Genomic DNA, 14,689 nt, shown 5'->3' with positions numbered 1-14,689 from the left:
ACACAGATATACTGAGGATTAAATTCCACTCTCTTGTTTAGATGGAGCAGTGCTGCAGCTTGTTGGCCAGTCTTCAAGCCGAGGTTCCTGACTCCTCCACTGTGAGCTTCACTCAAGAGGAGCCCCTGGAGCTTCTGGCTCAGGCTGAAATACACCAGGCAGGGCTGGAGCAGGAGCAGCAGGCCTTAGCCTCCCTGGAGCATCGACTGGAGCACGCCCTGAGCTTATCTAGCTCCCAGGAGCCCATCAGCCCCGGACCTATGGGCAAAACACTAGTGAAGATCCAAGAGAATGTCAGGAGGTGGGGTTTGTTTGATTTTGATATACATGATGAAATCGATTACTCATTAATGTCATGGATGCTGAGGTGCTGATGTGCTCCACAGCTTAAAAGAAAGAAACCTGCTGGTGGTAGCTGCGGCTCAGGCAGAGGAGAAAGAGAGACAGCAGGTCCAAGAGGAGATAGAAGAGTTGGAGCGACACATGTTTGACCTTCTTCCTGCGCTGGAAGCCTGCTCGAATCCAACAGAACAGCGGGTCAGCTTCTTTTTTATGCTTTATAGTCCAAGTTTGAAACCTGGAGTGTGAGATTTGTAAAAAGGCAGTTCAGGTGACATTTAGAAAAACAAAAAATATGACATTTTATTCACGAGCAAAATAGCGACAAACAAAAACTCGAGGGTTTTTTGTTCATGTTTTCATGCTATGTTTAAAATATGTTTCCTTTAATGTCAGGAGTTGCTTAGTAGCCATTCACAGCATCAGTGAGAAATAAGAATTTTGTTCACAGGGCAGTTTTTGTCAGATGCAGCTACAGACCAATTGTAGCTTCAGTAAATAGATTAAGACCACAGGTGGTCTTTTCAAGTGAACGTCAGTCTGAACAGTCCTCTACATGAAAAATCAGCAGTACAGTAAAAGGTTAACTACCATTCGTATTCGACTCATGAGGGGGGCTGCTGTAAGCATATCCTCAACCTTTAACTGGAAAATTAGTTAAACAAATTTGGAAATGAGGGGCTTAATGTTAAACGTTTGACCCCATCTTGCAGTCTCTGGCTTTCATATTTCCGGTCCCTCTGAATTTATTCTCGTGCATTTCCACTCTGACAGGAGCTCAGGAAGGATCTGTCCTCCCAGAAAGCCAAATTAAAGCGCATCGTGGACGGTGTTCAGAGCCGGTACACTGAGATACCAGCTGATATCAGCAGAAGGTTACAAGAAGTTGAACTGTCTCTACAAACAGAAGAGGAGAAGGTAACTGGAAACAGGAATCCATCCTTAACGTTGCATGAGCGATCTCTGCAAAACCTCTTATATTTATCTAAATGTGTGTGTGTGGTTATTCTGCAGCTCATGGAGAAGAGCGACCCGGTTCGGAAGTTGGCTCGTCAAGTGGCAGAGTTGGGCTCTAGCCTGGAGAAAGTGACGGAGTTACTGGACCAAAAGAGTGCAACAGTCAGTGACGCTCAAAATGCACTCAAGGTAGTTTATTTGCTTTATGTTTACTTGTGTGTCTGTGTGTGAATGATGTTATGTAAACCTTGCTGATGTGCACAAGATGAAAGTTTGAAAGTTTTAATATTCTTCATGAATGTCTTGTAAACTTGTTTTAAACATAATTTATTTATCTGAATTAATCAGTCTTCACCAACACATACCACTTTTTATCCTTTTTGAATTTCACAGATGTAAAATCTGTCAGCACCAACATTAGCCTCTGCTAGCTATGTTTGCTATCATGCAAATGTAAATGTAGACTGTAAGAGGATGGGTGGATAACCCATAGATATTATACACATTAGATGCCTCGTTGACGGCTTCGGCCCATTTCAGCGATGCCTCAACTTCGTCGCCATCTTGGTGAGGTCGCTGCCGGCTGGCTAGTACTGTTGTGTATGGAGATAGGTGTACCAAACTTTCTCTTACTGCAACTCACTTAATTCTGAACCGATTTTCACGAAATTTGGTTTATTATAAACATGTTGAAACCCTGGTTGACTGGTTGTGCAATACAGTGTGTAAATTCTCCCATATAGTGTTATTACATTGTAAAATACATAGCTCTAGTGGCTATGCTTATTATTGTAAGTGGATTTAATTAATTCATTAATAAACAAGCCTACCCCTCTAACATAACCTCGCTTCTGCAGACAGTTGCCATTATGCTAACAATGTCATATTGTACGCTAAATTTCATTCATTCATTCATTCATTCATTCATCTTCTAACCGCTTCATCCTCTTGGGGGTCGCGGGTGGGCTGGAGCCTATCCCAGCTGACATTGGGCGAGAGGCAGGGTACACCCTGGACAGGTCGCCAGACTATCGCAGGGCTGACACATAGAGACAAACAACCATTCACGCTCACATTCACACCTACGGACAAATTAGTTATCAATTAACCTAGTCCCCAATCTGCATGTTTTTGGACTGTGGGAGGAAGCCGGAGTGCCCAGAGAGAACCCACGCTGACACGGGGAGAACATGCAAACTCCGCACAGAAGGGCTCCCACGCCCGGGATTGAACCGGGAACCCTCTTGCTGTGAGGCGATAGTGCTAACCACCACACCACCGTGCCGCCCCTTGTACGCTAAATTTCATATTTTTATTTTCATTCATCCATTTTTATGCATCCACATTGCACACATAACCTACTTTTCATATTAAATAACTGGATTCAAATCATTTTGCTGGTATAGAATAGTTAAAGGTAAGGTTCCCCTTTAAAATTAAACTTTCTTCAAACATCTCAAATGTGAACAAAAGAAAAAAAAACCCATGACAGCACCAGGACCTCTGCAGGCTAGGTGTAATGGTACGACTGAGAGACCCAGGAAGGCGGCACAGAGACTGGGAAACCTTTAGCCTTCAGCAGTGTGCAGCCGGGCTTCTTTCAGGAATTCTGAAGGTCTTGCCCAGTTGAAGGAACCCAAAGGCGCCTTGAAGCCTTTGGCGCGTGGATTTTGACTGTTCATGACATTGAACAAGCAGTCAATCATCTGAAAAACAAAAACTCTCATATTCAAATAGGTTTAGCCATTGAATTTACTCCTAACTGGCTATTACATTTACCTCTGATCACACCAGAACTAAAATTAGCAAGGATCACCTCAACAAATTCCACAGTAGCTGAGCAATCCTGGTACTGTGGGTATCCTGTTTCTTTAAGCATGAGCAGAGCTTTTCCAGTGGACTGGCTCAGGGTCTTTGCAGCTATCATCTTCTGTGTAGTGAAGTTGATGTGTTTGCTTGTGACCCTGTTTGCAGCCTGCAGACCTTCTTTTTCTCAGACTTCATTTAGTTGTGATATGTAGCTCCATTTTACTTGTCCTGCAGAGCTCAAAATGGTGCTGTATGCCTGCAACATGTTCCTGGCCAACTTGAGCATATGACATGCATCCATCATTACATAAACTCGCTCACCTGTTGAAGGGTGAGGGAAATATGTAGTCAGGGCATCCGAAGACTTCAGTTGCAGCTGGCATCCGAGCATTGTGCACATGCTGATATTGGTTGCATGCCCATCCGTTGTCACACACAGGACTTTGATACCCTGCTCATGCAGTGCCTCGAATGCATGCACCAGCAAAACCTTCTGATTTCCTGGTTTCAATGTATTTGTAAGGAAGTAGGCGATGGGGGCCTTCCAGTCTAGGACCTAGCAGTCCAGTTACCATGAACACAAGGGCCTCACTAGCCACACTTGTCTCATCCATGCTGTTGCAAAGATCCACAAAGTCGGACAATGTCAGAGTGTGGGAGTTGTACTGAACTTGTTTCCTGATGGCCATGGCATCCATGATAAGACACATTTGACTATATTTTGCTGGATTTTCCTCTCTCTTTTTTTTTTAGCATATCTAAGTATTTAGTCCAGGCTTGCCATCGACAGAGTGCAACCACCTGTGTATAAAAAAACCCAGTGGCAGTCGAAGTGTCGTGACCATGACACTGAACACCAGTTGCTCTCTGGGCGCCTTAATGGCAACCTGACTTTATCATTAAAGGGTCATTGTGTAACATTTTCAGTTGTTTATTGGCAAAAATTGATGTCTGCGTTCATAAATATGTCATCACTGGTGTACTATTACCTCGACCAATAATCTGACTTATTCTCGTAAAAGGAGAATTTCGGATTTGCTTGTACATTGTGCAGGTAAGTCGTCTGTGGGGTTCCATGATGTTTCGCCATCTTGAGAATACATCCGCCAGCAACGGACATACAGCCCTGCCTTCGGCGTTTTCGTTGAGAGCCAGGCCAGCGCTGCGTGACTGAGGAGCTGAACGAGAGGAGCAAGAGGCGCTTTGCTACTACCCTGGCAAATTTGAAACAAAGTCCCACTCTTTGAGCATAATGCAGGATCATGCATATGCAGCATCATGGGAGATGGAATCCTCATTGCCAAGAAAGCACAAATGGGAATAGAAAAGGCAACGTGACCAGTGAATTAAAAAAATGAGGGTCCACATCGGGGTAGCCTTTCCCAGGTGGAGAGAGCTGCTGAAGGAGAATGGTAATGCAGTTGCCGGTCACGTTGCCTTTTTGACTCCCTTTTGCGCCTTCTTGGCGACGAGGATCCCGTCTTCCGTGATGCTGCATAATACATGATCCTGCATTATGCTCAAAGAGTGGGACTTTGTTATGCTGCAGTACTGCCGGGGTAGTAGCAGCGCTGGCCGCTAACAGCTGTTAGCGGCGCAGTGTTGTGAGGAGAGGGATGAGGTGTGTGAGGTTGAGCCACTTGTCAGTTGTCAAAGGACAAGACGTGATTGGTTTGTTTCAATTTACATCCGCCCCAACAGTCCTACGTTGTAAACACAGCCAGCATGGTGAGGAGGGGGTTTGTCAACTTGCGTCCCCTGTGTCTGTGTAGGAGCCTGAATGAATACTCCATGAAGTATCAGATGACATGGTTTCATCAACGTTATCATAGCTTTGTGGTACACAGCGACTACCGTTGTTGCAATACGCATTTGAAACAGTGAGGCGCTAGAGTGCGCTATCCGTTTGAATGCAATATATGATTTCAACATTAGACGGGAGAAATTCCTACACACTGTGGCTTTCAGCACAGGTGAATTTCCCGGAAACTGGAATTTATTTATTTAACTTATTTATTTATGAATTTATTTATTTAATTTATTTTATTTGAGAGACTTAGCTATTGCATCTCATTGCTTGAAAAAGACACTTACTCTATTAAGATGATCTGGAAAAGCAAACACTGAAGGGACCACACCTTCCTTCAAACGGACAGTTTGTCCAGTTCTGTCAAAATCTTGTGGAAGGAAATGAGAACTACACAAAACTGTTGTGTCACTGGGCTTGAACTCACTCCTTCGGAGAGCTATGGCCCACATTCTTCTTGCTTCCAGTTCCTTTGGGAACCTTTGACACAAAAACAATGCCATTTCAAAGTTAGGTTAACTAGCAGATAACATTACCTGAAGTTAGCTAGATGCAATATATGGCTTGACATTACAAGAATGGACACTCAGCAAGTAACGTTAGCCTAGCTAACATTCAGCAAGTTTGAGCAGTTTGCTGAGCACACTGTCTCTAGTCAGAGCTGACCAAATACAGAAACTTTAGCTAGCACTAGCTAGCTTAGCTAACAGTAGCCGTGTTCATTACAACAGACTGCTCTGACAAGGAATACAATAATGTTAGCTAGCAATAAAGACATAAATAGCCAATACGCATAACCTACAGAGCTAGTACTGATTCACTCTCCGCCCAAAACCAGAGCAGGAAAGAGCGGGTAGCTGGCTTTAGCCTAGCCATCACGGCTGCTATGTCTGAAGTGATCATCACACTTTAATTAGCTATATCAGTGAACTGTAAAAAACGATGAAATTGACACTTACTTGTGAAAAGTTATTCCACGGCCTCCATTTTCGACCGTTCGTCGATTGCTGCAGCCAAATGCTGCACAAGCTTGTGGCATTTTTAAGGGTTGATGCTTGATCCTGCCGTGAAGAGCTGCACCTCCACATGTAGTCCGTGACTGACCCAGGCTGACTGACTGACTCTCGACTTCACTCATAACCGTGGTGACCACCACAAGATGGCGGTGATGCAGACGAACAGTAGCCACAGGAATGAGTCATCTATGGGCTAACCTACCAAAAACCAAGTCTGGAACAATCAACAGAAACACTGTCCTAAGATCTGATGACTTTCCAGGATCACAATGTCACTTCAGAGCCCCTACATATTTTGCATTGTTTGTTCCTCAGCACGCATGGGATGAGCTGGATGCGTGGCACAGCCGCTTGATGCTCCTGGAGAGCGAGGTGCAGGATCTTGCAGAGGAGCATCCGGACCAAGCCCACCAACTCATGGACCAACTCACCCACCCACTGCAGCTCTACCAAAACGCAGCGCAAATGACAGAGCAGCGCACCGCCTTCCTCAGCAAGGTCAGGAATACTATCCACCTTATTTTCAAACACGGAAGTAAATAGTGATCAACTTCCGTTTTTTTGTGCGTGACTTCCGGTCAGCCGCTTTCCCTCATGCTTTCCCTTACCGGAGCTAACGGTGCAAGCTCATTTTTTTTTTCAATTTTCAGTTGTTTATGTTAGTCAATCAGTTAGTTAGTTAGTTAGTTAGTTAGTCTGTGTATTCTGTATAACGTTAGATAACTGTGCCCACGTTTCCGTTATTCCCTCTAAACGCGAATAAATCGCACGTCAATCATAAACTATGAACCAAAAAAGCACAATCTATCCCGAGTGAGACAAACTGCTTGATCCCCGTCTCCAGTGTACCAGCAGAGTATGGCAAGCCGTTTTAACATTTAATCACTAAGTCCGACTATCCGGAATTACCATTATAGATATCTATAACGTCATTTTGACTAGTAGTAATGTCATTGTGACTAGTATGAATTTTAATTTAAGATATCTGTAACGTCATTCTGACTAGTCAAAACTGAATTACAGATATCTGTAACGTCATTCTGACTAGTCAAAACTGAATGACAGATATCAGATATACAGATATCTATAATTAGAGTTTTTACTAGGCAAAATCTAATTACAGATATCTTGAATAAGAGTTTTGACTAGGCACAATTATGTTGCAGATATCAGCAATGAATATCCAGTCTAGCGATTAAATGTTAAAACGGCTTGCCATAAGCAGAGAACCTGCAGAACCGAATCAGTGAAAAAACACACCTTGCTAAGCCTCTCTATCTGAGCAGCTGAAGCTGAGGCTCGCACCCTCGACACACAGACACACAGACGGTGCTTCTGCATGCCAGCCAAACGTGTGCGCAACTGTGAGAAATAAATATGTGAGGTGTACGCTGCTTTTCTATCTTTTTTCCCTTCTCTTTCTTTCTTTCTTTCTTTCTGTCGGCGACATACACTCCTAACACAGGACGGGTTGTTTTTATTGACTGAGTTGATCATTAAGCCATAGTGATGCGCGGATCGGCTCTGATAGCACCTGAATCAGCATGTACGCATCAACCATCCAGCCGTTACAACATGATTGAGGCATAATTTCAAGTCATATGCATTGAAACAGACATATTACTGACGTTGCGGAGCACTTTTTTTATTCCGACGCCACACAGTCACATCTACAGTACACGCATGAACACGAACACATGCTTGCTCAGATTAACCCCTCTGATCCCACTCTAACATTCACACACAACAGGCCAAGCCTATTTATAGCTACATAAAGGCACAGATGAGGCCACAGTGGAAGCTGGAGTAATTTGATCATTTTGTTTTTTCTGTTTACTTGAAGAAAATCAGATATCGACTTCTGTCTCTTCATCTTCCCAGATGCAGCCAGCGCAGGTGCCCGCCGTTAGCTCGCGACGCTCATGCATGACGTATTGATAAACAATACACTTGATAGGCACACTAACAGCCTATCAAATCAATATGCAGCAGTCAGTGGGAGTTTTTTTTTTTATCGGCAGCAGTTGGTGAGAGTGAGTGAAGGTGTGTGGTGACTTGGCTCGTAAAAACACAGATAGGCTACAACTTAGGCTTTTATTCATATAAAATAGTTTGTCAGAGTAGAGCCCTGCGCGGGACTGTTTTCTTCATCACGCTCCTGCCCGCTCCGCTGAATTTCTGACCATTACCGCCCGCAACCGCAACGTGTGTATGTCCACTCCCGCCCGCTCCCGCAAAACTCTGAGAATTTATGCCCGCACAATAATAGAGATGCATTGATTTTGTGTCTTCTCCCATCCCGCAGGAGAAAACACGTCATGTTATAGGCTATTAATAAAGAGATTCATGGGGTTGTTTGTTTCGTTTCCCTGGTCTGCATGTCTTTTGACGCACTGGTCAGGAATACCGCTCCTATTTCATTGTTTTCATTTAGTTTTTAATGAAATAAAAGCTGTTTCATATTCTATTCTCCTCCTCTGTATTTATTTAGGCTATTTTTCTACCTTTACAGGCTATAATCACGCTGTGATTGAGGTTAAGGCAGGCCCGGCGCCAGGATGAAGTTACTGTGGGAGCGGTTAAAAATTACGAGGGGGCAAATCTTTATTATGCAACATAGGTTCACACAGTGAGTTATAAAGAGCGCGCAGACGTGCGTAATAATCGCCGGTGAAACACAATAAACTGCACGTCTTCTTTCATGTTTGTCTCATGACAGATGAAGCTGACAGACATACAGACAGGTGGAGCAAGCGGCAAATTGGTATGAAGGCTGGTTCAGGGCATATTCGTCCATTTATTGATAAATATGGAGTGGAAACGCTCATGCATGTGCACCAAGTTCCTGTGTTGACATCCCGTTGCTAGGCTACATCTTCTTCTTATTATTATTAGTTTTCTTCTTCTTCTTCTTCTACTGTTTAATGGCGGATTGGCCCATTACCGCCACCAACTGATGGAGTGTAGCTCAAAATGACTGTTACTATTTGCGTTGGGTCCCGCCGGGTCCCAATGCAGCCCTTTATGTCAGAGTACAAAAGTTACCCGGGCCATGACCCCCCCCGGTTCCGCGGTCTATGTACTATAATATATTCACACTGTGCTGTGTTGAATGCAGGAAATACGGAAAAGTGAGGTCTTAAACACCATGGACCAGGAACTCATTATGTACTGTATATTGAAAATGCACTACATCACAGGAACATCAAGGTGGGAATTGGCCTCTAGATGTCTGTTTAAAAAGGTTCCATTCTGCTTCCTTATATTTTCTATACTTCTTTGTCAGATCCCTGAATGTCTTCAGGAGTTTGAAGACATTCTGTACGGCGCCACCTGCTGGTTAGACGAAGCCCAGTCATGGCTCAGTGCTCCCTCCTGCTTCACAACAGCCAGAGGCCTGCAGAATCATGCAAACTCCCTGCAGGTCAGTGATGCCAAGTAATAAGCAAACAAACATATTCTAATATGTGTTACATATATATATGTGTTGTATTTTTTTTGATACCTCTGTCACCATGGCATATTTGCACACCCTGTATACCTGCAGTTCATTCATAATTTCACTCACATATGTTTTGTAAAACCCATTTTATAATATAGTTATCCTAAATGTATCTCCTCACTATTTCCGACTGCATGTCAGGCTTCGTCAGTCATGGACCACAGGATCCACAAGTCACATATTTCATGTTAATGATGAATTTAATTTTAAATCCTGAACTACAGCTGGTCCTGGACGACTCTGAGAGGATCAGACAGGCGCTTGAGGACTTCAGGCCAGTCCTGGATGAGATTTCTGACGTGTGTGACATCAGCACCCACAAGGAGAGGGTGGACCAGAATGACCAACAAGTAGACAAAATGCAACGCCAGATCCTAGAGCCACTCGAGCAGCTCCTGCAGGCTGTTTCGGTAAGAATTTTAAAAGAGAGGAATTTCAGGTTGTTAGTGACCCCAAATGGCAGTGAGAGGAAAGTGCAAGAATTTTTTTTCTTTGGCAACTTGGTTCCTCCCACTCAGTGACCAGGTCTAACACCTGACTTTTATTTGGGCAGATTACTGGACTCAGTGGTAGAAATGTCCTCCTGTTGTGTGGCCACAGTCTGAGATTTGGGACAGTAGTAAGGACTGGAAACATGAGAGAGCGAGAAACAAAAGTACCCAGGCAGAATTGAACCAGGGATACTGTGGCTACACAGTGTGCATGGATGAGGCCCATATTTGATATATGTTGATATAAAGTCAAGAGAAATACAATCAGTAGCATCTTAAAAAATGCATTGCCTTTGGGCATTTATGTTCTTGTGTGTGCAGCATGTGAAACAGTCTTGATCATTTAATGACAGGTCAAGTTGCCTAAAATCTTGCTGGCAATCTTCACTTCAGGTGGTGGAGGCAATGGAGGCAGAGCTGAAGACTATGGAGAAGAACATCCCGAAGATCAGAGCGATTTTATCCTCTGTGGACGACTCCAACATATCTGTGTCGGAGCATCTTCACAACCGACAGGTGAAACAATGCATTTATAATTCCTGTCTACTAATCTCTTTTTATAGCAATGTACAGTACAGATGGCACATGCAGACAGCTGTATAATAGTAAAACTATGAAATACTTCATCCCCTAAATGGCCATTTGTATATTAGATACTAACCCTGTGTTATGATTCCCCTGTGTAAAGAAAACTTCTATTTTCTCGCATGCCTGAGTAAAAGGGTTCCACGTTTATCAAAACATCTGCATACAAACTCTCACACAACTCGTGCAGTATAATCAAAGTTTTATTTATCCAGTTGTATGGTTATAACTTCCCAGACAGACCACCTTTTCTGACGGGGAACTGAACTTAAAACTAAATTAATGCTCTTTTCAAAGCCAGATATTTTACCTCTCTGAACTGCTCTACCACTGTCTCAATTGGTTGTTTGTTTATATTATTGTGTGACTTTGCTAAATCCAGTTTAGATATTGGATTATCTCAGTGAAGCTATGCCGGGCAGGATTGTTTGTTGCTGTTTGTAAACACACTCGCTAGCAAAAGGGAAAGTATAAAGCCACAGAAAAGAGATTACACACCCATAAACGTCCCAAACACAAACAATAAGAAGAAAATAAGAAAATGCAGGCACGGGGAGCCTTTTCAGAAGAATTCTCTGCCACACACTTCTAGCAGGGCATAATCGATGATTGAGAGGGATTACTTCTGTCTGAGTCCATACATTGTTTTTTAGGAAAATCCTGTATAGTATATCTTTAAGGATAGAAGCAAATAGTCCATACTGCAGCATAATATGACATCCCACAACTTCTTGACATCAATGGTTTGACAGTATTAAAAAAATGAAAGTATGAGCTGTGGGGCACTGCTGATTTCGCATTTTGTCATGTAGTAATGCAGACTGTAAAAGCAATTGTCAGTTTTAGAAACCACCATTTTGTAGCTTGACCATGCTCACAAGTAAGGATTTCTCTGCCATTGTTGCATCAATTTTGAGCATTTTTTAAATGTATTTTGGATTTTCCAAACATCCCAAAAGTGCAATATTAGATAGCTAAAGTAAATGTAAATTACAGTAAGTTGCACAGTGACGATTTAACACAGCTGCAAAACAAAACAAAAAAAGTTATTGTCACAAGCAAAAAGTGATGCACCCTAGCCTTCAAATGGTTTTCATGTGTCAGTCACCTATAAAAGATTATTGGTTATATTTTTTCTGTTTCCAAATTAAAATGTTGGCAGTACAGATGTACTATAACACCTATATTTCTTCTGCATTCTCAAGTATAACGGTAAATATTTTCAGTATTTCTGCTCCTTTTTCAACATCAGTTTGACTTTCATTAAAGGATTTCTACAACAGACCTACATCTGTCATAGATCTACTCTCAGAATAAGCAACCAAGACAAAAATGTAATCGTTCTTTCTGTTTCGACCTGAAGGTGATCCTGGCCAACGTGCAGTCAATGCGGAGGACACTGGAGGAGGTGGAGAGATGCAAAGGAGAGCTTCACCTCCCAAAGGGAGCAGATGAGAGCCTGCTGGTCTTCTCCAGAACCAGACTGCTCCTGCAGCCGCTCGAGGAGCTGGAACAACTCACCCAGCAACAAGCCACGCTGCTGGAGGTAGAGCATGAACTCAGAGTCCCCCTGCATATAGACAAAATAACTGATTTGATCCTTTACTATAGAAGAGTTGGGAGGATAGATAAAAAGTATTTAGCAAGTACTTACTTATTTAGCTGATTCAACTACAATTTAAAGGTATAATAAGTAATATTTTCACATTAAAATGTATCTTTAACGTGATGTTATTTACACAGTCAGGGTTGTTCTGTGTCTCTGTTAGTGTTACCACTGTGTTGATCTTGTATGTTTATTATCAAGGGTTTACACTTGTCACATTCTCTCTTCTGTTTCTCTTTGACAAACATAGAACAAGATTAGGGAGGAGGAACAAACCAGGAAGGATCTTGGTATCACTGCACTCTCTGATATTCCTGAGGAAGCACAGCAGCACGACAGATCTGCGCTAAGACACTTAGTCCAGGTAATAATAATCACAATAAGGTAGAGTTCATCATCAAACACCTGCTAAAACAATAACACTAGTGTGATGTTTGAGTTTAACACTTTGAATAATAAGAATTAAACTAATTAAACATGTCCTCTTTAATCATGTCATACTGACAGTTTCCAGTAGTCCACTTCCTAATTAAACTGCTTAGGGGAATAAAAGTTACAGTCACCAAGTCATGGATTCCTGCTGGTTGCTGATTTTGATTTTGAATGTGGAGCATCAAGTAAAATTGGTGAATCCTTCATGGACATCAGGCTTGGTGACTGTAATTTATTCTCTCTGTTGTCTGGAATTGGTTAAACCTGCCTGGTACAGTCCTGTCACCAAAAAGCATTAGCGTAAAACTTGCATTGTCCATTCTACTTGGCTGTGAGGCAGGTTCAACTAAAATCCTTGAAACTGAGTTTGTTTTTTGGGGAGTTATTCTGCTATTGTCTGGTATGTGTCCAATGACATGCAGAACATCAAACATTAAGACTCAGTTTAGTTCAGTTAGCACAGCTTTTTGATATCTGTGGAGTCACATTTTGATTCCCTCAAGACTGCACATAGCAATTTAAAAAACAGTTTATTTATTTGTTTATCATGAATCTTCCCCAAAAAATGAACAATCCTTTTAGATAAATGTGTTCACTTCATTAACACACATCCCTCCATTAGACTCTATTAGTGAAGCCTTTTTCTTGTTTTACAGTCTAGTTTTGTGATCACATCTATCAGGTTCCACATCAAATGAAAATATGAGAGATGGTTAATACAGCTAAATGAGTGGATGACTGCTAATGGAGTGGTGGTGATATGCATCTTGGACAATAAGCCTCCTCTCTCCTCACTGATATTGCTTGAATATGATGGAAAAGTTATATTTAAGATAATTAAGAAAAAGAGACACAGTTTTGATCATATGATTCACCCTTATCACTGAAACCAGGAGGCTATTGAGGTGACTATTTCAGAGGAAGAGGAGGATGAGGAAAACGAGAGTTGTCACTCGTCGTCCTCTGACACACTAACATGCAGTATTCCAGAGGTAAATCTGAAAAATGATAACAGCTCAGGAGAGCATGTTTCTGGGTACTTCTTTATTATGGGTTTCATTCCAAAACATACTCAAAACTGCTGTTCTTAAAACTTAATAGCTGAAAACCACTTTATTTGACCTATTCAAGTCCTCACAAACAGATACATTTAAAGCTGTGGTAGGCTGTTTTTTTAAGCTTTATTTTGGGCAAAAATTCTATAGTAACCGTTTAGCATGTTTTAATTGAAGTGGTCTGAAAGAAACTAAACTTCTGCACCTCTTCTTGGGTCTGTTTTCAGGTTTGAAAGACAGGAGACTTTGTCTAATCACTGGTTACTTCAGAGAGAGAGTGTTACTGTTGGCTGTTGTACAAATTCAGATGTGTGTGCATGTCCCTTTAGATGGTGAAAGCCTGACTGATTGGCGAAAAGAGAAAGTTGCTATTCCAGCATTGGCAAAAACTGCCTACACTGCAAAGAAACCCAAAAACGAGACAGACTTATCAAAAAGAGAGTCTTCTGCTAACCTGAACGAAAGGCCCACGGCTGCAGCTAATTCAAGTTCATGAATATGAAGCAAGCTAGAGCATCGAATCACAGTATGGCATCTCAACCGGCTGTACAGGCCCACAAGATTGCAAACAAAACAGGATGGCAAGTCACATAGAACTGCCACAGTATTATAGCATACAGATCATGTTCAGGCTGATTGTGATGAACAACTAGTGCTCGGACAGGTTAGCCGATGAAGCACATGCATATGCCCATGGTCGTCTGGTGGGAGGGCCTTAGGACAGAGAGGGGAGAGCTATGGGAGGAGAGCTGTATTTTCAAATTCTGTTTGTTGTTGTTGTTGTTTTTTTCACTTTTGTGACTTTTCTAGAAAACTGCTCCAGCTTTAACACTTGGAAGGGAATTTCAAAAATACTAATTCTGTGTTTTGGAATGAAACTCAACACTTCTCGGGCTCCTTCTTCTCTTGCTTTCCTCCTTTGTTTTTATTTTGATTCACTGAATAATTTTCAACCTTAATTTTGCCTATTTTTTCTGTGGTGTGGAGGATGTTTGCAGATATTTGCATGTTTATACGAGGCTGTGTCAGACAGGCTGTCCTGTCACCCGAAGAATCCACTCTGATGCTGTCGGAAGCAGCTGCTCGAAAT

General features: G+C 42.2%; 1 protein-coding gene across 1 annotated transcript in view; it reads left to right on the top strand.

The window, feature by feature from the left end:
* The window catches only part of LOC125897252 (nesprin-1-like), a 123,174-nt gene that overhangs the window by 55,791 nt on the left and 52,694 nt on the right, over positions 1–14,689 (top strand). The window contains exons 57-67 of the mRNA XM_049590439.1: positions 42–301; positions 387–537; positions 1,114–1,257; positions 1,354–1,485; positions 6,244–6,426; positions 9,215–9,352; positions 9,655–9,840; positions 10,315–10,437; positions 11,870–12,052; positions 12,363–12,476; positions 13,438–13,536. Coding sequence (XP_049446396.1) covers positions 42–301; positions 387–537; positions 1,114–1,257; positions 1,354–1,485; positions 6,244–6,426; positions 9,215–9,352; positions 9,655–9,840; positions 10,315–10,437; positions 11,870–12,052; positions 12,363–12,476; positions 13,438–13,536 — 1,713 coding nt within the window. The remainder of the gene's footprint in view (positions 1–41; positions 302–386; positions 538–1,113; positions 1,258–1,353; positions 1,486–6,243; positions 6,427–9,214; positions 9,353–9,654; positions 9,841–10,314; positions 10,438–11,869; positions 12,053–12,362; positions 12,477–13,437; positions 13,537–14,689) is intronic.

This window comes from Epinephelus fuscoguttatus, linkage group LG11 (assembly GCF_011397635.1).
Source record: "Epinephelus fuscoguttatus linkage group LG11, E.fuscoguttatus.final_Chr_v1".
Taxonomy (NCBI): domain Eukaryota; kingdom Metazoa; phylum Chordata; class Actinopteri; order Perciformes; family Serranidae; genus Epinephelus; species Epinephelus fuscoguttatus.
Note: the sequence above shows the minus strand (reverse complement) of the source record. Positions and strands in the feature narration are given on the sequence as shown.